Here is a 24,116-nt window from a genome sequence, read left to right as displayed (position 1 = left end):
GCTAGAGCCCGGGGCCTTTTGAATTACAAGTCAAGAGAAGGCTTTAAAACTATTATTTAACTGAGTATCGGGGGCTAGAGCATCATAAAAGGCTGGTATGTGGGGAAGGTATCCTGCTGTGGCGCATCGTAACCTGAACTTGAGGCAGTGAATCTGTGTAATGGTTGTATACAGAGGAGAATGAAAGTGGGAAAAAATCTGAAATAAAAGTGTATTAGCACTAATGTGCTAGTGACCTATTTATGTTTAATGTAGGTACAGAGAAGGAAAAACTCCTTTGGGGTTATATGCTCATTGATGAGTTACAAATGAATGTACATGGTTGAGCTGGCACCGCTTCCGCTCCCCTTCTTCACCCCAGCTGGGGTCAATGTGCTGGGTCCATTGCCACACAGAACGCTTTGTATCCATGAAATGCATCTGCTCTCTTTCCTATTTTCATGACTAAGAGCAGGCTTAAGTAATATGATAGTTAGGTCTTCTGGTACTTACTGCTTTACAGCACTGCGGTGTTTTGTTGTTGGGAATTGTGTGGTGTGAAGAGCATCAGCAAGGAAGTTTTGCAGTCTGCAGGGAGTTGTCTTGGCTTAAGTGTTCTGTGCTGGACGTCTTGCACAATGCTGTGAAAATCTGTTATGTGACAGACTGGTTGAAAGAATAAGGAAGCCCTGTGCACATCTGGCTGCCCCTCTGCAAGCACCTCTGGGGTTAATGGAAATGATAGGATGTGATATGCAGTTCTTAAGTGTAAAGTCTGTGAATCAGGGGAGTCCCAGTCTGCACCACTGACCACATCACAGCCTACTTCAGGTGATGGGCTGGCAGTTGAGCTGTCCATGGCTCCTGTTGCTGCCATTGATGGTGTCCAGCCAAAGCTGAACCCCTGCCTCAGCATCTTCTGAAATCCCACCTTTATTGGAATAGCTGGGTCATTTGCACATTGCAGATAGGGCTATAACAAGTATTTATATTAATTTGTGCTCCAGGTGTTAAAGAAGCACAATTTGAGTCATGCATCCATTACAGTTTGCAGGGCTAGGATCCTTCCTGGAGGTGATAGTGGTAGTGTTGTTACAGCTGTTGGAGGAGCTGACAAACAAATTCAGCTTAAGCAGGAGATTCTGTTTTAGTTTGCTGATAAACCTCCAAACTATGTTGTTTTCTCCTGTACTCCAAAATTAAGAACCGTTTACTCCAAGCTTCTCTTTCAGGCTTGGCTACTTCATTTTGCCCTTTTGCTTCAGACAGATTTCTTGGCTTGTCCATGCCTTGGTTTTTGTCAATTTTAAAATGAGGATATTTTTTTTCTTTAACTTATCTTCCAGGGAGGACTCTGAAGTAGAAACTGCTCTGCATGTTGGAGCAGTTCTCCAATAGTTAAATAAACTTCTGTTAAAAGGACGCTTTCTAACTTAAGACTGAAAGGGAAATTTGAACTCAGCACTCCATTGTGCCATCTTGTGGTGTGCCCTGTCTTCTTCGGTAAACTCTTTAAACGCAGCAAATTTGTTGCCAGCAGTTCCGATATCTGACCCCACTTTGTTGGAAAATCCCATTGCAACTAAAAGCTGTTCCTGTACCATCCTTTGCCATCCAGAAAATACGGAAATTGGAGGCCCATAACAGATCAGCCTTGAGTTTTTAATGCAGTACAACAGTGGTAAGGACCAGTGAAATGAACACCTGTACTCTGCACAGTGTGCCTGTGGAAGTGTGGAGAGCAGGCTCTCTGTCCATGGCTTCAGCAAAGGGACCTTGTGGAAGCTGTGGTTGACTTCAGGAGTGATCACAGAGAAATGTGCAGCAGAGCCGTTTTTCATGGGGATGGCTGCGGTTGTTGCACTGCAAGTAACGATCTCAGAGTTGATGCAGAGGGAGAACAACGGCTTCGTTCACTGCCGAGGATCTGCTCCAGAGTGTATTTTGCATAGGTCTTTGGCTGGTCACACAGGCACCAGCGACTTGGGCAAGCCTGGGAATGTGTTCAACTTGGCTGTCAGTTCAGGGACAGAGAAATTCTGGTTTTTGTGTGTGAATGCCAGGAGCTGAATTGCTTTAACCCTTTCACAGAGCATCTTCCCCATCCACAAAAGACTGCTGTAGTATTGGTAGGTAAATAAGTAATCATGTGAATAGGAGTGAGTCAGCATTGTCAATGATTTTATCATAGGTGGCATCGTAAAAGTAGCCAAGAAGGTGGGTGAAGGAGGTGGTGCTACAAGCTCTTCAACTGGGGCTGAAGTGGGCTCCTTTGCTGGTGTAAGCGCTTTGCAAAGAAACTCTCCATATTCCAAGCAATACCACCATTTCAGAAGCAGCATGCATGTTCATGCTGTGCCTGAGCTAATTAGCCCTCTAAAAAGACCTCCAGGATGTCATCTGCCCTCTTTGTGTAGGGAAGCTTAGTGCTTTTAACAGAGACCGCCTCGCTTGAAACCAGCTCTAATATCTTTAACATGGTGCTGAAAGGGGCCTTTTATCTAATCGAACTCTAGTTGCTTCAGGATGGAGCATTTACAGCATCAGACATGCGACGTGGTAGATGAACGGTCGATCCTATAGGAACTGAGGGAGACTGGATGCTCTAACAGGTATTGATTAATCCTTATTTTAACAAAACAAAAACTATTAGTGCTGCTGCTTTACCTCACATTATTGTGTGTACATTGGATATCGAATCAGTAGTAGTAATGGAAAGGCATCTAGTAAGTGGTGAAACTAAAAAAAAAATAAATTATATTGCATTTGGGATAATAATGGTAATGAATAGTAATAAAATCAGGGATGGTATAGCTAAGTGGTATATAAAGAAAAGCAACTGTATTCTGGGCTTCAAGGAATTATCAATATGATGGATATCTAAATAAGAAAACCCATCACAAATGCTTCTTTCCTTAAGTAAATTGTAATGGAAAAGACCAAAGCAGTTTTGAGACTGACAAAATTGCAAATGCTGGGGGGGAAAGAAGCTATGGTGGAAGGAAGAGATTAGAGAGTGTATTTTAAGAAGTAAAACTGCAACAGTTGATCAGAACAGTACTAGGGTATTTTCTAATGTCTGTGTCAATCAGTTCCAGCAACAAAAAACAGTAGAAGGAAGTTTCAGAATACCTGTGAGTGGAGCGAGCATCACAGAGTTTCCTGGGGCCCATGAAGTGCTGAGGTGGTTTCATTTTGGTTTATGTTTCATCATGAAGCCATGTATGGTCACTGTGTTTTCCAAAAGTCTCTATTCCTGTGCAGTTAAAAAAAGCTAGTAGTAACTTTTAAAATATGTATTTCATTTGCTTGTGAATTTGAAACCACTTTAAATATAGGTAAGGTGTCTTGGGTTGCTGTGGTCTGTCTGGCAAAACAGATGCGATTAGCACAGAGCTGTGTTGCTCTAATGATCTTCCCGAGAACGACTGCCAGGTAGGATGGCTGTGTTCACCCTGTCAATTTAACTTACAGTCAATGGGTACTAAGGCTAGGATTTGAGAATAAATCACGAAATGCATCTATGTTTATGTTTTGTTGCTATACTCTCTGAGGATCTGTGTTCAAATTAATTTTATTTTCTGAAACAAGTTACTTATTCTGGTAAATAGAAGAAACAGGAGATGACCTTGTAGGCCATGAGTCTCTGGAGAAATAATTTGCAGGGTATGTTTCTGGTGAATGTTTCCAAATTAATTTCCAAATATTAACTTGTGTCATGTGCACTGTGAGCAGTGTAGGGAGTGTTACGGAATTTGGATTGACAAAAATGTAAAGAAATCATCAACTTGGGTATCTGTGTGTGAGTAGGAGTCATTTAACATTCAGATGACAATCCTGTTTTGTGCTTGAAAAAAGGCAGAGTAGGAAGAGACAGTAAAGCTCCTGTAAACTAAATATGATTCTCTTTCATTGTGCCTTCCATGGAGCAGCAGCCAGGTTATGTATAAAATTGGCTCAGATATGTTTGCTGCCTTCACATCAGTCACTTGCAGACCTTTTGGTATAAAGGTGTGTTAAAGAGTGAACCCACTCCTGAGTCTCTTTACCCTGCACTTGTTTATCTTTTGATGGGATCTTTTGACTTTATTAATGATTGAATACCGCTTGTGACCAAACAAGATTGTTGGGGAATGGGGCTGCAACTTGTTGAGCTGAACAAATGGTCATTTTCTTATCAGAAGACAATGTGGGTTATGCACTGTGCTTAGCTCATTCCTGACGGGTTGTGAGCAAGGGAGAGCTTTGTTCAGAGTTGTCCAGGAATAAGGATCTGCACCTCTGTGTCTGTGGTTTTCAAAGGGACTTTGACCATGGTGCTCCTACTGTATGCTCAAGGCTCCCCAAGAGCGGAGCAAATATAATGGTAGCAGAATCTTCTCTTCTAGCCTGACAGCTGCTAGAGAGTAACCGGTGGCTACTTTTGCTTTTTAGTGTCTCTGTATGAAGAGATTAAAATCTCCAGGAAATCTAGTATCTGCCTATTCATAAAACCCAGCACTCCAGGATACTTCTGAAAGCCCTAGACAATTGTGCAATTAAGCACATACTCATTATCCATGTCAGAGGAATGCACAGAGACCTAGAGTTTCCTTCACAAAAATAGCTCAGTGTTTAAAGAGGAGACTTGAATTCTGAGTGTGAAAACACCTCCTGTGCTGTGTGCCTTTGGCACCAGCATCGTATTTCACACGGGAAGGAATAGAGTGATCTGTTTAAGTTGGCTATAATATATATTCCATTGTCCTTGCAAGTACTAACAACCTATTGACAGAGACGTGGGTGAGCTGGTACCTCAATAGCCATTATTTGTTTATGCACTGCAGCCTTATCGATGGAGAGGAGGTCACTAGAAATTGTTCATGTTTCCCAGCTTGTCCAACAAGTCTCAAGTTGATTTGAGGTAGAGGCTACTGTGTTCTTAAACGTGAACAAACTCAGGGATGTTAAAATGCAGATGTCACATAAAAAATTTAAAAAGTTTGAAAAGAAATAATCAGAGAGCACTAAACTAAACCTGGTCCTGTCAAAGGGTGCAATGCATGCAGATGGATTTTAGCAGCTAAAATGGTGATAAATGCCAACCCTTCTCTTGGCCAGTTCTGCCAGTGTAAAAAATAAAACAAATAAATAATACAGTCTTGCTGCTGTTAAAATGAAAATGGGACATTAGTTTTGCAGTAATAGTTGACCTTCAGTTGAACTTAGGTGAAAATCAGACTCTTGCTTGTTTGTGACAGTCTCAACTGTAAAAACAGTAGAAACCTCAGTGTTACTCGATTACAGGGCTCAGGCATTTTGTACCGTCTTATTGCTCAAGAGTAGTTTCTTTACCAGCTGAGTGGGGAGCATCATCTTACAACAGTCCTTTGTATATGAATGTGTTTCCTTAAGGTAAGTGGGTAGTTCAGCTGTGTTGGTTTCAGCAAGATCACTTTAGGAGCACTGGTACATCTCCCAGGAGAATATACACTGACATGTGCTCTGTTGGAACATCCTTTCCCAACATAATTGTATTAAAGCCTTCTGGTTACCTGGTTTGTGTTTAAATTTGTTGTTTGGATTGCTCATGTGTACTGTAATCATGTTAAAGGGACCCTGTCAGTGCTTATATAAAGCAGCTTGAATCCATATATGTAGGCAAATGTCTTATTAACAGGACCATGACATGATTTTCCTTTAACCAGCTGTCCCCATGTGGTGGCATACACACAGACACTGATCTCTCTAATATTGTAGGTCACTACATAGAAGGTGAATATGGCAAGCAGCTCTTCAAAAGCTGTCCTTTCCCCTGACTATCTCACTTCTTCACCTGAGATGTGCTGACCAGAAACAGATACTTACCTTGGATACTTACCAAGCAGAACTTGGTTCAGGAGGTCCCAGCTATGTGGAAGAGCTCCGTACATGCTGTGGGGCTTTGACCTGGATGTTCAAATTAATTCTGCTTCTTTTTCTGTCTGGAAAAAAGTATGGCCAATAGTAGCTAGTTCTGTAAGCAGGTCAATCAAAAGTAATATTGGAGTTCTGCAGAATGAGTCATCCCTTTGTAAATTTGTGAGTGGGATGTGCCATGGGAATGTGGAGTGATACTTTTATGTGGCATTATATTTTGATTGGCAGTAACTTCCAGAATATTTGTTTTGTTTTCTCCCAAAGTCACTGGTCTCACTGATTCCATTGTGTTTCTTCATTGTTTTCCTGCAGAAGAAATTCAGGTGATGTTAGTGAGAAATTTTGTATTGTTACTCTAGAAATACACCGAGTATGTCCAATAGAAAATGTTTATGGTCTCTGTATTACTAACAATATCATGTTTATCTTGCATATTTTTGTTACATTCAAGTACCTCATGTTTTCCTGGTAGGACTTTTTATCCTTGCTTCATTTTTAAATGTCATTAAGGTTTCTATAAGATGCTCTTGAGAGCTTGATTAAACAAATTTTTGCAGTTTGCTGCTGTCCTAACTAGCTGATAGCGGATCAGATTGCAGCAGTCTCTTCACTATGCTCTACTGGATCTGAGCCCAGTTTCCTTTCCCTCAGTGTATGACAGCAAAGGGAATCAACACTCACTCTGCTAGAGGCCTTTTCTTTCTGCTTTCAGGATTTTCCTGGAAATACTTCTTACAAATTCTGTTCTTTTGTTTGTTCTTTTTTCAATAGGTGTTGGCATCATGTCGGGCGTTTCTTTTAACATCTCGGATTCCCACCAAGGTAAAGTTACCATGTTTCTATAAATACTCAAATTTTTTTAGATACAAATGTAAGTTGTATAAACTTAGAATATTTTAGTCATACTTGTTCACCTGTTTAAAAAAAGAAAGAGAAATGGTACGTTGCATGGTGTTGCATGAGAATGGTGCCTCTGTTAGTGTCATCTTAAATGGATTTGTCAACATACACATACGCACACACTGTTTCAGAGGAATTTTAACTTCTAGAAATGCAGGTAAGTGAAGACTTATGTTGGAAACACCAACTTGAAGAACTGTGAGGTGAGCCCGATGATCTTTCTAGTGGAACGGTTTATGTGCAAACAAACTGATGGTGTTATTCCCTCTAGAGCTTGTAGTATCAAAAATGAATGTATTTGATCTGGAGGCGGAAATGGTGTTGATTTTTATTAGATTCTGCTGTTTTCTGATGACTTCTGTGGTTCATTTTGAAAAGCATCTTGCCAACCTGCCTTGCCAGTGCCAGTGAATTACTTTTTCTGTTCCTGTGACAATTTGTAATGATTATTGTAGCAGAGAAAGGTAATTTCCACATGAATGAAAATGACTGATGTGGAAGAACATCTCTTGTCCAGCTTTGAATCAGTGAATGGGAATTTGGTACATGTTCTATTTTGTTGTATTTTACATGTGTGTGCATGGGGGTGTGTGTGTGTATATGCTTTATAGAAATACAAAAATATATGCTTTATAAAAAAAACCCCAAAAGCAGAACTGATAAATGGAATGACTGATACCAGATTTTCAGTTATGGTCACTGATAAGTGTGACCATCCTTACGTATAATTTAAAGATACAAACAGACAGGTAGGATGACTCCAGCTTGAATTTCTGCTGAGATTTATTTCCCTCACTTGATCACCCTGACCGTGTAGCACAGATGTCTCCAGTTGGCTGTCAGTTGGCTTTTGGATCACTTCAGTTTTCAGCCAGGTTGTTTTAAGACAGGGTTTGGTGACAGGTTGCATGGAACCAAAGAGCCAGTTGGTGAACAGCTCGGACATAAGTGCAGTGGCAGGATGATGGACAGGTGGTGATGGTGATCCTGTTAAATAATAGCAAAGTTATTGTAATTCATCAAAAAGCTTTTGAAGGCTAGGATTTGGAGTACTAAGGAATAGCTGTACTTCTAGTTTAGCATTACAGACTCCTCTCAAAACTCCTTTCATTAAATGGATTTACATAGTTGAAAAACTCGTTTCTGTTTTCATGGAAATAAAGAATACGTACCCTGTACAAGCAAAAGTGACTTCAGTGCTAACAAATAGAAGAAAGGCGATCAGAAGAAAGTGCCTGCTCATCATGTATGTTCAAAAGTAAACTTTGTATGTCTAAACAATTATATAGAATGTTTGAAAATTAATTTCTTTCCTAGAGGGTTAGTAAAACGTACCTAATTTTCTAACGCCCGTAGGATTTTCAGACGCTGCTCAGAAGCTTTCTGAGCCCAAGAACTTTCAATGCAGGTAGTAACTACCAGCAAGACAGCTCAGAACACGCAGCAAAGACACTTCATTCCTCCAAGGACTTCTCACAAAATTGAGTATGCTGAGAGATGGCCAGTTCTGAGTGGCTGTTAATACTACATCTAATTCCGAGCTTCACTTTTCTTTAAGCAGTGCTATTGAGATGCATTTACTAAACAAGGATCAAAGTTAAAAGGTATAAAGTTGATTAACTGTAATATCAACTCACATGATTTTCCTTGAAACAAGGATATAAAACTGGCCACTTCCTAACTTTACACTTGGGTCCAATCAGTCATTTCCACTGATTTAGATGGGTTGCTAGGAAAGGAAGTACAGTACTTAAAGCTTTCTAATTCGTGCTACAGTCTATTTTAAACATAGTTGCAACAGTAGTGTATGCTGGATGTCACCAAGCCAACAGACAAGCGTGTGAAATATTTGTGGGAGTGTATTTCAGGTTTATGAACATATTTCTAGTGCCAGCTTTTGTGAAGTTTCGATTGAAAAAAAGTTGGAAACTGTGAAGTTAGCTATCTTGGTAACTGAAGGGTCCCTAGAAGATGGGCACTCATAGCCTTTTAAGAGGATTAAAAAAAAATTGTATGATTTTAGGTATTAAATGACATTGTGTTTTATAACCTTGTAAAAATAATTTCATAGTTTGAGGTAGATGATGTTTAAAATGTGTTCTGTAGTTTTTCTGCAACGCAAGGACCATAAATCCATGTTTTTAAGTAGAAAAATGAAGCAAAGGTGAACTTTAGAAATGTTTCCATGTTTCCTGGTTTTTGTTAATTCTAGTCAAGAAGATTTTTGCAGATTGAATTCTTGAGTTTGAATCTGTGTATGCTTTTGTTAGGCATAGAAGAGTATTCTAATTGTGTGTACATATATATATGTTTGCACATGCACAGTACATTAACAAAAGCAGATCTTTCAATCTGGTAGGTAAATAATTTGCAAAATAGGAAGGATTTCAATCACAGAAACTCTTCCCTTAAAATTTCCTTGATTTGGGTAAGCAAATGTTAGATAGTCTCATGTTTGTTTAATCTGACTAGCACTGGAGAAGAAGAGCCTTCTGCTTCTGTACATGTTATCTAGCTTACTTCAGTAGCCAGCAACAGGAGCTGTTACGTATTTTTTCCTTTTGTTTCTAGCCTGAACGAACTGCAAGGGGCCATGTCCTCTTGTCACAAAAGATTGCCAGTCTTAGCTTAGAAATAAGGCACTGAAGAGGAGTGAGTGTCTTACCCTTGGAAAAATGCAAGACTTTGGTATGGGCACTGGGAAGATGCTTGTAATGGCTCTGCCTCCCCTGCCTCTGTTCCCTTTGCACACTCGCTCCATAAGCAACTGTAGTGACAGCCCTGTTGTCTGAAACTGCCTTTTTGCTGTGGATGCTGCCCCTGCGGCAGAATAAGGGAAATGAAGCATGTGAAGGCCTCCAGAAATTCAGGGTGGAGTTTGGTCACTAAATTGGCCAACTAAATTTGGTGGAAGGTGATCGTGGCACAGAAGTGCCTGAAGGGTGCTTATATCTTCTGGTGCTGTCATGAGGGCAACTGAAGGGAAAAGGATTCAGAAAGTAGTCAACCAAAACCAAACAGCAATAACATCTTCAGTCTCTGCAGCTGTGAGTGTATAATGTATCTAACTGCCTAGAAAAGCTCTTCTGATTCATTAACTTCCCCTCTCCCCACCACACCCCCAAAATTTCAGTGCATTCTATATCATACTGATTTTAGTTGGATTTTTTGGGGCAGCTTCATCCTGTGATAACTCTGACTACTTATAGATTTGGCAGTTAGACCTTGGCATTTAGGAGCTCACCCTACTATTCTGCTGCTTTCTGGAAAACTTCTAGCTGGTCCTTATGGATGGAAGCTGGTACTTTTGTTCCCAACTTTCAGATATGCTGTTGCAGCCTTTGTGAATGGGGATTCTTGAGCTACGCCTGGGTTCTGAGCACCCCAGGAGTCGTTTGGGGTCATCTTTTAAAGATTGCCACATGTACAGAAATGGAATAATGTGGTGTTAGCCTGGGAACACCCTGACTGTGAAATTAGGATAAGATAAAGGGCAGGAAACTCGGTGCAGCTCAGACAGACTGCTCAGTTACATTGGTTTTAATAATAAATAAAAGGAAATGTCCATAATAATGTCTTGCCTGCAGTTATGATTCAGTCCAAGAGGTTTGTTTCTTTCTGCATATCTGAGCTATCAAGTTGTTTGTCTATGTAGTTGTGAATTCATATCTTAGCACACTCCCTGTAGCCCTAGATTTGTCCTTGGAGAAGAGGACTTCCTTGCCTTTTTTGGAGTTTCCATTTGGATTCAATTTGTTCACCCTTCTTCCCTGCCTATCCTGACTGTTGTCCAGATAAGCCACTCGGGCAAAGCTAACGTATTACTTCCTCTACTGAAGCAGTCTTGAGCATCTATCTATCTGTCTGTATCTATTTATGTATGGTATTTTTATTTCTATATGTACATATTAAAAATTGTGCATCCATGTCCCTTCAGCTTCTTTTGCAGAAGCTTTGTCTTTTTTTGGGGGATAGACTTTTCAGCAGGGTGTGTTGTGACAGGACAAGGGATAATGGTTTTAAACTAAGGCAGGGAAGATTCAGGCTGGATGCGAGGGTAATATTTTTTACAACGAGGGTGGTAAAATGCTGGCACAGGTTGCCCGTGGTGGTGGTGGATGCACCATCTGTTGGAGACATTCAAGGCCAGCCTGGATGTGGTTCTGGGCAACCTGATCTAGTTTAAGATGTCCCTGCTTATTGCAGGGGGGCTGGACTAGATGGCCTTTGAAGGTCCTTTCCAACCCAAACTATTCTATGATTCACATCTATGATCAGTATAACTAATGAAAGAGTAATTGTGATGCTGTAAGTATTGTAATTAGTGATTATTTAGTCACAAAGGTACATACACATCAGCAGGGTATTGTATAAAGTGTTTTTTATAATAAAGTTTTGTCATAAATTTTATTAGAAGCTCGTGTGCTTAACGCTTGCAGCAAAAGGTTGTATGCCTATAACCTCTAATAACGATTTGTAACAAACAAATGTGTTCTTTTAGAGAAAAATGAAATATTAACAAATATTTAGTGTCAGTTCTAGAAATCGATATTAAGTAGCAGTAGCCTTTCTTTAGGATTTTTATTGAAAAGCATTAAGTGCCCTTTGAAATAATATGATGTTTGCACTAATGTGGCATTTTCTTTTTTAACTACAGCTAGAACTAACTTTCAGCTACTTGGAAATCCAAGGAGTAACTTCCAGTAAACCAGGTCAGGTGAGTGTATTCTAGATAAGATACTTGTTCACTCATTGCTAAATCTGTTCCACTGAAGGAGGTAATGCTGTAACGTGCAGGTCTCCATATCCAGTGAGTAACTGTATGTTTTTGCATTGTTAAATTCATACTGCTTTAAAGTCTTAACGGTAATGGTAAGAATTTAAAAAGTCAGTTTTAGGAATGTGTTGTGCAGATGGGATGACGATAAGAAATATCTTATTTTCTCCTAGTTCAATATGGTGCCAGTTTTCATTTGTCTCATAAGTGAGTATGTTTCTCGGAGATGATGAAACAATGGCAGCTGGTACACAGTCATCACCACCCAAATTTGAACGGCTTCTGTGGTGTATACCTTTACAGTGAAGCCAAAAGCTACTTAAGCTACTACTTACATTGCAGGCAGAAATAGTTCCCTTCCAGCTACTCATGGTGCCATTACTGTATACAACACAAAATATATTTGACAGCAAGTTGTGTGCCAAAATAAGTGAATGCAAAGAGAAGGTGCTGAAAAGAAGAATGCCTTCAACACATTTTTAATTCATAAGATGAACATATTAACAATATTTGACAGTTCAATTGTATCAGAAGTCTTCATGTGTTTCATGTGTGTTTGGCTTTTAAAAAGCTTTTAAAAAATAGGAGCGTCTGACAACTTTATTTGAACTCTGAAAAGCTCTTATTGTGTTTAGCATGTCATCTTTCTAGCCTGGCTTTTGGAGCTTTCCTTACAGAAGAAAAAAAAGGTCTGGGTGTTTACTATTATAATGGGAAGACATTTAGTAAATTCTATGTATGTTTCTGTAGCTTGCTTTATTTAAGGTACTAAAATGCCATGGTAGCTAATGCTAATTATTCCTGGAGGCATAGACAGTCACTGTTGTAGCAGCGTTTACAAGGCATTTTCAGCAGCCTCACTTACATACCATTTTCCTAAAATATTTTTAAAGGTTTCGCATGTTTGCATTTATTTGTGTTTTAAATGTGTAAGCTCATAGCTGAAGGCAGGCCGAATCCTAGACTGTTGCTTGCAGGGCAAATCATACTGCTGCAGTTTTTGTGCAAACAGTGTGATATATCCATGATACCTGAAGAATGTAGTCTTGTGCTAGGCATTTTGCAGAAGGCCATGAAAAGCTTCCCTCGGTAAGAATAGGGAACAAATGGAAAGAGTGATACAGGGAAATGTGTTAATATTTGTGACGATGAAAACCAGTAGTAACTTGCCCACTCATCTTCAAGGAGCGATAGCAACAGGTTCAGAAAGGAGTAGAATTGGTGGGATAAGGTGTGAAGATTCTTTGTGTGCTTTTGGGATGATGCAGCCTTTTCAAGGATTATCCTTGTGATGATCCTGGGAACCAGTTTCAATAAAACCCCATCTTCTGTAACATATTGTGTCCTCTTGTACTATCTATATTTCTTGTTTATTCTTAATGTTAGCTTCTTACTGTGAGTTCACAGCCCCATGTCTAAAAGACTAAATATGTGCTAAACAGTCACATTGGAGAAGACAAACATTACATTGCTTCCTGTGGTGCAGCAGACCTGATGTATCAGTCATACTGTAATCTGATTTAATTCTAAATACTCCATATATAATGGAGATGAGTTGCAAAAGGCTTTATTTTTCCCCTTCACTGAAGCAGCTATTCCCTAGACAGCGGGACAGTTATGTTGGCTGAGTTACTGCTTCATCCAAACCAAGGCAATATATTACCATAACATTTTCTTAAACTGCTTAGATCAAAGCATTAGTGCTTTTCCAGAGGATCACAGCCATTAAAGACTTTTACTTTTTGCTGGAGGAAGCAGGCCCTGCTTGTTCAATAGTTTCCTGTCAGGCTGTGCTTGCTTCTCCTGGTGTTCTGGGACGTGTTTCAAAAGAGGACAATGATGTGGAAAGTTCTTGGCTTTCCAAGTGCAAGCTGAGGTCAAGGCCCTTTGAAAATTTACTTCCCATGGGAAGCAGGGTACTGTTAGGAAAAACAAAGTTTGAGTACAGGGGTCTTGTACATTCAAGAAGTACTTTCAGGAAACTTTACCTGGAGCATTGCTGTGTCATGTGTTAAAGAGTAACAGGTTCCTACCAGCGCACAGATCATTTAGCTGACATTCAAAATGCTCTCTGTTTTAAATGGACACAAATTACATGATACCCAGTTCTTGCCTTCATGCCCTCTTATTTGTAGTTGATTATGGAAACAGAGAAATGCAGCATCTCCATGAAGATGGCGTCCTCAGAAGACGTGAACGAGGTGCTGGCACACATCGGGACCTGCCTCAGGAAGATATTCCCTGGACTGTCACCAGTGTAAGTGTCTTTTAGGGAACCTCTAGTGGGAACAGATTGTGCAGCATCAGTGACAAGCCACCACTTCTTGTCCACTGGTCTCCCCACCCTGACCTCAGAAATACACTGAGGATATGAGAAACACCTGGAGACAAGTGCTGAGCTTTTGGCCAGGTGTATGGCAAAACCAGGAGGCAGTGCAGAGCAGTGGGAAGCTGTGTGTCACAAGAGCCTTTGCTTTGAAGAGGGGATGCAGGTATTTGGTGTCTTAAGTTTTCATTTTACTTTGTTGCCTCTCCAGCCTGAGGTATAGCTTAGGTTCTGGGGTTTTGTTGTAATTTACTTCTTTTGGGTTTTGTGCAGGTTTTTTTTTTTTTTCCCCAGAAGTAAAATCTGATTTTGGAGAGGAGAGAAAAGTTCTGTTTACTTTCAGTGTTTGTGAAATGATGCACATGATTGGGAGAGTTGTTCTTCAGAACTGAGCCCTGGGCAGTCTTGTTATATACTTTCCATGGTTCAGCTGGCTCCTTGGATTGTATATCCCCTTTTCTATCATTTCTTTGTTCTGATTCTTTCTGCAGTGCTCTTGCCTCTGATTTTCTTCTGTATCTGTGCCTCTGAATTTTCTATCTTGCAGCAGTTTTCCATAGTTTTTATTCATTTCATTTTCTTTCTTCTGTCTGTCCTTGCCTTCATCACTGTCTACCAGATCATGCAGTTCTACTATTACTCTCTTCAGCTTCTAGTTTTCAGCAGTATGAGAGAAAATGTGCAGCAGAGTTTTCCTGGACATGCTGATTTTTATAAGTGAACTTTTGTAACAGACATTAGATATGAATGGTCAAACTAAATTTAAATGTTTTATTTTGGGTGCATGTCTTTATTATTCACCTTTCCTGTAGGCAGAGTAGGAAATAAAGTTCATAAACTCTGAGCTGGCAGTTTCTGGTTTTGACTTCCAGTGTTCTTCTGTGGCAGTATTATTAACTGCCTTAATGGAGATCGAGCTCTTCCTTCGAAAAGCAAGTAAATACAAGTAAATATTTGTGAGCAAGTTTGCCATAAAACCTCAGTAATGATGCGAGAAACACAGGCAAAAAGAGTAGAGCAAAGAGGGCTGCAAGACTATGCGTGTTTGAGCAATATGTGTGTTTTCTCTGACCTTTCCTGAGAACACGGGTAGAGTATTTTGGGGTAGCTCTATGGAGTGCTTGCTTCCCAGAAAAGAAATCAAATTTCTTGCTTTCCTGTCAGATGGCACAGCTTTCCAAAATGAAGACACCGGGAGTTGTGCAGATGATGTGAAATCAGAACAGGCAAGAAGGGGGATGGAGGTTTTTCCCATTAATATCTCTTCTTAATTCTTCCCCTCACCCTGTTTTATGGAATTCTGCAGTTTATGAGGCAGTCTTGCCATACAGAAGAACAGATAATTCAATTTTTATAAAGCAGGAGGGATTATGTTTCTGTCTTGGGGAGGAAGAACATTAGCCAGTTAGAAAGATCAGAACTGAGTATCTAGAGTGCAGCTTATAGGCCGCATGTAGCTACTGAGCGTGCTTTGTGTCTTTTTGCCCCAGGGTGACCAACAATACCATGTCTCTCTCCAGTTTTGGGCATCCTTGTGTTAGATGAGGGCCATAAATCTCCTTAGCTTTAGTGATCCTATCATGAAAAAATACTTAGTTGATCCAGTAGTCACAGGGTTAATCACTGGAAAGAAAGAAAAGACAAACGTTACTCCAGTTGGACTGCATCACAATGTGTGTGGCTTTTAGGTAGAGAATTGAGTTGTATTAAAGTTGGTAATTCTTCCCATACACTCATTTAAAATCATACTTGAAGTAAAGAAGGTTTATGAGTTTAAAAATACTTCCAAAGTCATGAATGTTTTTTTTTTTCTCCCCCCTCCCTTCATATGTAGGAGGATTCTCAAGAAAGTAACTATGGAGCCTTCAGAAAGACTGGCTAATCTCCAGGCCCTGTGGGACAGTCAGACAGTGGCAGAACTTGGACCCTGTGGTATGAATTTAAAGGCTCAAATGTAAAAAGGCTGGAATTGAAAAGTCAGGAAGTTTAATTCTATTTCTGGCAGAAGCTTGTAAAGGTGTAATTAGTTTTAAGGTGTAATTAGTATGGAGCAGACTTCTGATTGGTAGGTGAAGGCACTATATTAAGCTTTCTTGCAACCTACCGAGCAAAGATAGGATAGTCTCAGTTTCTTTCAGCAGCACAATGGACACTGTTCTGAGAGAAAAAAAGAGTGAGTTTTGAAAGACTGGGTCTTTAAGTATTAACGTATCCTTTTAGATGTTTGTTTGTTTGCTGCTGTTACTATTATGTTAACTACTCTCTTGGGTTGTTTCTAGGGGGCTTTTCCCAGATGTACGCCTGTGTTTGTGACTGGCTTGGGTTTCCCTACAGAGAAGAAGTACAGTGGGTAAGTACATGTCTTGTTCTGGAGTTTTTTTCACTAACTGTACAGATGATGAAAGAACAGGTAAATCATAGAACTTGGAGAAAAAAACCCAAACCAACAGTTCTGTAAAGATGTATTTGGTTATGTATTTTTAACAGGATGTTGATACAATTTATCTGACACAAGATACCAGAGAGCTGAATTTGCAAGACTTCAGCCACCTTGACCACAGGTAAGCAGTATGCAGTAATCATGGTAATATTTTGCAAACTTTCCTTGTTCTCCCTGCTAATAGTGTTTGCCTGCCCTTGCTAAAGTGGGATGGTCTCATAGCTGTGACTTGAATTTGTAGACCTGTGAAGTGACCGTCTGTAGCATTTTTACTTTTCAGCACAAAGCTGCGGTTTTTTCACAAAAGCCCATGGAGACCACATTTCATTGAGGATCCTGAGAAGAGAAATATATTTTGCTATTGGAAGCACTCCAAGAAGTTAGCAGATAGATACTTTTCCTGTGATGGCGGATGCAAGAGCTCAAATTCAGCAGAGAAAACATGCAACTACATCTGGTGGGCAAAGCAAAAAAGAAAATTATGCAGTCTTTACTTAGGCAGAATCTTTTTCTCATGGTGTACACAGTAAAGAGAATTATTTCTGTCAGCAAGTCAGTGGAAGGTTTGAGTTGCTCAACTGAATCCCAGCCAGTAGTTTCTTCACTTACAATAGGTGCTATCAAAAATGTGTGCTTCCAGAAAGGGACTAATTGAGGGTAATTTTACTGTGAAATGTGGAGATATAGCTAAGTGTTGTATTTAGTTTACTGAATTTGGCTGGCTGAGGAAATTGGATTCTAAGAAAGTCGAATCTGAAGATATTTAAGTAGGAGGAAATGGGAGGGAATCTTAACTAAAATCCGTCATTATACAAGGAAAGTGACAAATTTAAGAAATTGTAAATAAGATAGAGAAAGCACTTGTTTCTTTGGGAAAGTCCAGTGGAGAAATTAAGAATCCATCAAAAGTACAATGTTAAAATATTGTAACAGGAAGGCTGAACTTGGAGGAAGGTAAGTAAGAGTGCTTTGCCACAGCTTTGCAACTTTAAAAGTTGCTTTGCAACTTTATCTGGTCTGTAAACTCACAAAAATACCCCACTCAAATACTTTACTCGGCTTCTGTGATGGGTTTTCACAGTCTGCACCAAATCCCATACCAATGTTATTAAGCAGTTCCCATGTTCCCTAATTCAGCAGTAACTCAGACAAGACAAGGGCTGCAACTAGTGCATGACAGATACAAAGACTAGTTGGTTAAGCCTTGCTGAGAGAAGATAAGGGAAGGAGTACTATTCAGCACAAGCAAATATGAGACAACATGAGAATGCTTTAAACATACTGCAGAGTGGAAGTGCTGAGAACACCATGGGGCATTCTTCAGAAAGTGGCTTACAGATACCCAGCTTTATTAGAAAATAAATCATTGGACGATTTATGGCGTGTGAAAAAAGCTACTTATTATGAAAGAGTAGATAGAAGAACTGTTTTAATATTTAGAGTATCTCCACTGGTTCAAATGAGCTGGCTTTTGGAAAGCAAAATAATGGACTTGTTACTTCACAAAAGCTTTTCATTGAAGTATACTTTACATAATTGACATCTCTGAGGAAATATATTGGCATGGTTAATAAAAATCTTTATTAAATGTGTCATGATTAAGTCCAAAGATTCATAACAATTTTGGAGCTGTTTACGTGCCATGGAATCTATCCTGTGATGAGAGTTTCTACATGTTGAGGACTGAACTGAGGAAAATGTTTTGGATTGAAACTTCAAGAAAAATAGATATTTCAGGAAGTCAAAGTCTCACGTTATTCATATACAAATTAGGATATGAGATCCCAGTCAGTTCAAGAATGTATGCGAGTGTTTTGTGATATATTTAGAAAGTATGAATGCTGTAAATTAACAATGCACCATCATCGTTTGCATTTTGAGAGACTGTTGTCCACATAATTTTGGGGATTGCTGGAACTATATATTTCATGTTGCGGAGTAGCTCTGAAGTGAAATAGGATATGTGCGCCAGTCCTGTATATACAGGGGCTGTGCATTGCAAAAATAAACAATTTGTGGTTTTCCTAGGAAGGCATTTCTGTTAGAGGTCAGCATAAAATGTCGTGGATTATAGATGAATTTAAGTTCCCAGAGCATCTGACTGAGTGCAGAGCATGGCTTACCACATGGGAATATGACTTCTGAGGTTTTATCTGAAGTTATATCGTGCTGCGAACTGTATAACTTCTAACAAACAGGAAAAAGAGGCTGAAAGTGAACAGGGCTTACTTCACTCAGTGGCATGATTTTCATCTGTGTAGCATGTGTTTTAGCATACTTGGGCATTCAAAAAGATTGTCAGAAAAGCGTGATTGGTTTGACTTCTTTGCGGTGTTTTAACTTTCTTGCCGTTTTAAATACACGGTGGGACAGAGATACTGAAAAAACATGAAGGCATTAGGTAAGCTTGAATGTTGTGGAAGCTTGGAGAGGTTTTCTGCATTCCAGAAGAAGAGAATCTGTTCTCAGTTTAAGATGGCACAGATTTACATTTTGTACATTTTTCTTTATTCTGGATGGTAATTTAGTAAACAGACTAATGAATATAAGCAACTCAGTGAGTGAAGGTTATGAGAAGGCCCTGCTTTTGGAAATGGTCATTAGTGTTCTTTTGTACTGTGTTGAAAAAAATTCAGATCATTATTAACACTGCATCTAGAATTTAACAAAGTGAATAAAGCAGAATATAATTTTGAAAAGGAAAACTCAATAAGAAGTGCACTGAGATCAGATAAGCTCAAAGGAAGAGAAGTAGAGGTAAACTCCTAATGAGCACTCACTGGTCAAAAGCACCTTCAGAAATTTGAACAAAATAGGAAAAAACCTAAACTATGTATCAGATGGTAGTGTCTGATAAAGCAGAGTTTCTAGACAGTAAGGCTTTTGCAGAAATGGGCAGGGGTTTCTCTGTCTTCAGGCATGTGGGGAAGGAGGTGACAGGGGGGAAGCTAGCAGTTGGTGTTACTGAAGGGTGCCAGTATCTGTGCTTGTCTAGTGTTTGAACAGCCAAGCCTTGAATACTGCAGAAGACTAAACTATTTAAAAATGAGAATTTGCAAATCAGCTGCATTGATTTGTTTTAAAATATTCCTGTCCTGCGGCAGCGATGTTTCTTTAACTTCTTGAAAGTATGATGGTTTTCCAGCTAAGCCTGAGAACCCCCTGCCCTTTAGCATTTCCCTCCCAGGCCTGGGGAGAAGAGAGGAGAAAGGAACGCCTCAGGCAAGTTCTGCCTGCAGCCACTCTCCTGCCTAGAAGTTATTTAGCTCTTAACAGCCCTCCTAGCTGGCTTATCAACTCCCTGATTGTGTAAACACTTGGAGCCAGTGTTCCCCTATCCATGTCCTGTTCCTTTGGAGGAACTAGACTGCTGCTGATGGCTGAAATACCGCTGGTGGTACCTTCTGCCTCTTTTGGGGTTGGTGGTCCACAGCATTAACAGCTCTGCTCCACCAGTGTGAAAGTGGTACCATCAGCCTGTCCAATGTTTGCCTTGCAGCATTTACTGCTAGCTGTGGCGGGCTGGTCACCACTGTGTGGGTAAACCAAAATTACACCTGAAAGCATTATGCCTTATGTTCATTGCTCTGTCAAGCCAAGGGCACTGGCAAGAGTGACATCAAAGGTACTAATTCATTATCTTCTTACTGATCGTGCCAGGGCAAGGCAAAGGAAGACAAACCTCTGTGTGTGGACATTCTGTACTCCATAGCAAGGTTCCTGTCTGCCCAAGGAAAATGCTGGGAAAATGCTTCTGTGGTTGTTATTTTTCGCTCCTGACATTTCACTAGTCAGTTACTGCTTTACATGGAAATGAAGTGTATGTGTGTAGGAACAAAACCTTCATGGTGGACAGAAATAAATCTATACACTTCATGAAGCTGCTAAGACTCTAGGGTGCCAGTGGAAATGAATTCACCATGACACTTGATGTGTGCTGTGAGCAAGATGGGAAACAGTCTTAATCCTTGAAGGGCACCACACACTAGTTCCTCCGCAGGAGTGTGAAAACAGTCTATTTGCATGAGCTTCTCAGTTGGTGGGCTACAGTCTTGCTGCAAAATGCTGCACCTTCGTACCGTTACCTTAGTGATGGGCTTGCACTTCCAAATCTAGCAACCGCATTTCCCAATATAGCCTGCTGAAGGCTTGTCCATATGATGTTGCCTTGTCTCCTGGCTTTCCTACATGTTTAACAGCCATCCTGAAGTGTCTGAGGGTTTGTAGAGGAAAAATTGAAGGAGAGGAAGAAAGAAAAGAAGATGGAAGAAGGATGATGCATGTTTACTGCAGATCTGTGCCTGCCTGCCTATATCCTGAATGAGAAGCTGGGCAGGGGGGTAGGACTGGCCAATACTTTTAAATTTCTCCCTGTAAAAACTGAGGCTTGGATTGACACTGTTTTGCTGGTCTGATAAGTTCATGTATATTACAGCTCTTTGTTTCATTATAAAGACAAAAGCTTTCTAAGTAGCTGTTAAGTCCCAGTGTAGGTGTGTATATGTATTTAATATTGCATCAAAATGATCCAAGTGCTGTGCTGCTAAATGGTGTGCTAGGGCCTGATGGATGATTCAGCTGGGGGGTAGTCTACAGACATGACATTTGTCAACGTCTGTTATTGCAGAAACTTAACAGAGGGAGAGCAGATCGCATTAAGAGGCTTGGAATGAAGAAAACGGGAATAATTTAGAATTTCATTTGTGAAATCCCTCTTACAATTAAGGAGGGCTGAAAGTCGCATTATTCTTTTGCAGGTCTCCTGCTTCCTGGGGGAATTTAACTATAGCAATGAGACAAGGAGGTGTTCTCTGGAAGCATTCAGTCATGGAATTATATTAAATCATCACACTGCCAAAAAGCTTTTTAACGTCATGCTAAATTATAATTAGAGGTGATTAAGAAGCTAAAATATGTCACAGGCTGAAGAAAAAGTAATGCTATGAGTAGGAATGGCAGCCCAGACAAATTCCTGATTTAAAAATTCATGCTAGAATGGATGTCAGTTGGACAGTCAAAAATTTGTATTAAAATACCAAAAAGACATGCAGCTGCTGGTGATGCTCAATTTTTAGAATGCTGACCTTTCTGTAATGGGGATGGTACTTTGTATTGCAAAAGCATGGGGAATTAGATATGGAAGGACACTTAAAAGGTTGTTTCAAATGAGCAAAGACAGTTATATGAAATGTGTGTAAAAGTGTTTTTCTTTTTCTAGAGACTTAATACCTATAGTTGCTGCTCTGGAGTATAATCAGTGGTTTACAAAGCTGTCCTCCAAGGATCTGAAATTAGTAAGTAACAAATTGAAACAGTATACTTGCTCCTATCAAGCTGTGCTGTATTTTAGAGGATGCTGTTACATTTTTCAAAGTGAGCTTTTTTAGGCAAGTAAACTGGGTAATCTGTTGAATTTTTGTTTTCCCCCTTAATGATATCAGGAATATATAAATGGCTGGAGAGTTAATTCATACTGTAGAAACACTGTCAAGAGGTAGGTCTTGTCAAAACTTCAAGTGAATAAAGTTTCAAAGCTTCATTGGGCGATAACAGTAGCCCATAAAACTACTTCATTAGGTGTGTTGCTAGCTGCCCCAAACAGTATTGGGTGACTAAATAAAAAACTGACTTTAAAGCAACAAAGCATCTGCTACTTCTTGGAGGTGGAAATATAGTGTCAGGATTGTGTTTTTTTTTTCTTTGCATATAAAGCAGGGTTTTCCTCATAATTTTCATTGCGACCTGATGATTTTTTTTCTCCCCATTGTCCTAAGCTAACACTGTGTAGTAACAAGTATGTAGTGATGTGTGACATTGACATTCTTCCACATCAGTTTTCTTTCTGAAAGAAAATCTAAACAAGTTGGACAACTGAAGAAAAGGCCAAGAAATTCAGTAATTATTTGACATTTTAATATTTCAAAATATACTATTTCTTCTAAACTTGCAAGTTTATAGTCACAGGTAAACTCACTGGTTTGAGGAGTTGCTTTCACACTTGCATCCAGAAGCTCTTCTCCTTAATAATGGAGGTTGAGTCTCATCTTGTTTAAATTGGTGCAGTTTTATTGATCTGAAAGTGCTCTTATTGCATTCCTAAGCTATCATTTTCCATGGAAATTCAGTAGAAACTAGCTTATGTGATTCTTGGCAGAAGAAGGCAATAAACTTTCTTGCTAGGACATCTTAGTCAAAGTTATGCGCAGAATGAAATGGGTTATTTTTAATCTTGTAGCTCACTGTTAAAATCAGCATTATTAAAAAATACAATGCAGTTAATCAGTTTGGGCCTCAACAAAATGAGACAGTTTGCTTAGTTTAGTTAAAGTGGCTAGCGTAGTTTGCTTAGAACAAGAACTGGCCACATTATCTGTCTGAGGTATTTCTGAGCAAAAGTCTTTTTGCGTTTAGCAACTTTTCTGTGGAAAACAAATAACTTTGTCAATCTTGAAAATGCATCAGTTCCTTTAAAAAAAAAATCTTCCACACATTCCATTTTCAGTCAAAACCAACAGGAAAACATGAATTGTAGGACAGTAAATCTGTGCTGTCGGAACAGTGCTGAGAGTCAGTATGAGGTCAGACGTATCTAGAGGCTATTTGATGCATTGTGTTTCATGAGTCCCGCTCTGACATTGATAGATGGTACCCATCTTTTTATAGTTTAGTGTTTTTATAGTACATGCATGAAACTTTCCACTAGCAATCACACTGCTCTGGAAGCATTGTGATAATATGCTGAATTATTAAACTATGGAAGTCAGTGATAGAATTGGGAAGATGAGTAAGTTGACAGTTTTCAGGAAAAAATTGTCACCTTTACTGTGTAAAAGATAAATAAGATTTTATGTGTGGGGGAGAGCAGGGTTTTTTTTTTTTTTCTTTTTAGGAGATTCAATTAGCTTAAAAGGAAAAAAAAAAACCAAACAAACAAAACCAACCAACCAACAACAACTAAAAAAAAAACCCCAAATCACCAAAACCCCACCAAACTAGAAAATTCAGCTCATTAGAGACATGGATGTCCCAGGTATGGTTTTCACATTGTTGTTTTTAAAGGCAGATAACGGAATAGTTTCAGCACTTCATGATCATGACTGAAATCCATCTTTGGACATCACATAAACGTGTAAAAAATAGTCAAATCCAGAAGTGAAAGAAAACATAATTGAAGATACTGAGGTGTAGAATTCACTGTATGGCTTTTGGATCATTAAAGTTTTATCTGTTTGAATGAGCACAGCTAACAAACAGTTTTGTTATTGTGTTTGGTTAATGGTACTTGCGAATGTCCATGCAAACTGTAGAATCCAACAACAGTAAGATTATGAGAATTTACTCCTCTGTAGGCTGGGGGAATTCATACTGAAATACACTGGCCCTTAAGCACTAGTCCATAGCAGTCTTTGGAGGACCTGCAGGTACACTGCTTCTGCTTTTGAAGTTTTTTGGGGAGGGGATTGTGTTTAGTTAGCGTTCCTGGTTAGGCTTTATTATTCTTTGCACTAGTCACCACTTTTTTTTTTTTTTTGAAGAATTATCATGTATATGAACAAGATTTCTTTAAGAATTGAGTGGTTTTTTTTTTCTGAATCACAGGGCTTGGTTTTTTTACTGTCATTAAAAAAGTCTTGCCCTGATGTTTAGGTGGCCTGATTCATAAATGCCTTGCTTTCAGTCTGCCTCTTGCTTCTCTGAGTCTTTTGCAGAAGTCCTCTGTTGCTACCTAACTCTCTTTTGGATGTTTCTGGTATATTTGCTTACTATTTATGTAGTGTAAGATGATGGCTGTGTCC

General features: G+C 39.4%; 1 protein-coding gene across 3 annotated transcripts in view; it reads left to right on the top strand.

The window, feature by feature from the left end:
- The window catches only part of CARMIL1 (capping protein regulator and myosin 1 linker 1), a 205,774-nt gene that overhangs the window by 76,223 nt on the left and 105,435 nt on the right, over window positions 1–24,116 (top strand). For all 3 annotated transcript variants that reach the window (XM_065667848.1, XM_065667849.1, XM_065667850.1), the window contains 7 exons: window positions 6,649–6,699; window positions 11,435–11,494; window positions 13,690–13,811; window positions 15,715–15,812; window positions 16,160–16,230; window positions 16,368–16,441; window positions 21,539–21,614. In XM_065667848.1, coding sequence (XP_065523920.1) covers window positions 6,649–6,699; window positions 11,435–11,494; window positions 13,690–13,811; window positions 15,715–15,812; window positions 16,160–16,230; window positions 16,368–16,441; window positions 21,539–21,614 — 552 coding nt within the window. The remainder of the gene's footprint in view (window positions 1–6,648; window positions 6,700–11,434; window positions 11,495–13,689; window positions 13,812–15,714; window positions 15,813–16,159; window positions 16,231–16,367; window positions 16,442–21,538; window positions 21,615–24,116) is intronic.

This window comes from Lathamus discolor, chromosome 2 (assembly GCF_037157495.1).
Source record: "Lathamus discolor isolate bLatDis1 chromosome 2, bLatDis1.hap1, whole genome shotgun sequence".
Taxonomy (NCBI): Eukaryota; Metazoa; Chordata; class Aves; order Psittaciformes; family Psittacidae; genus Lathamus; species Lathamus discolor.
Note: the sequence above shows the minus strand (reverse complement) of the source record. Positions and strands in the feature narration are given on the sequence as shown.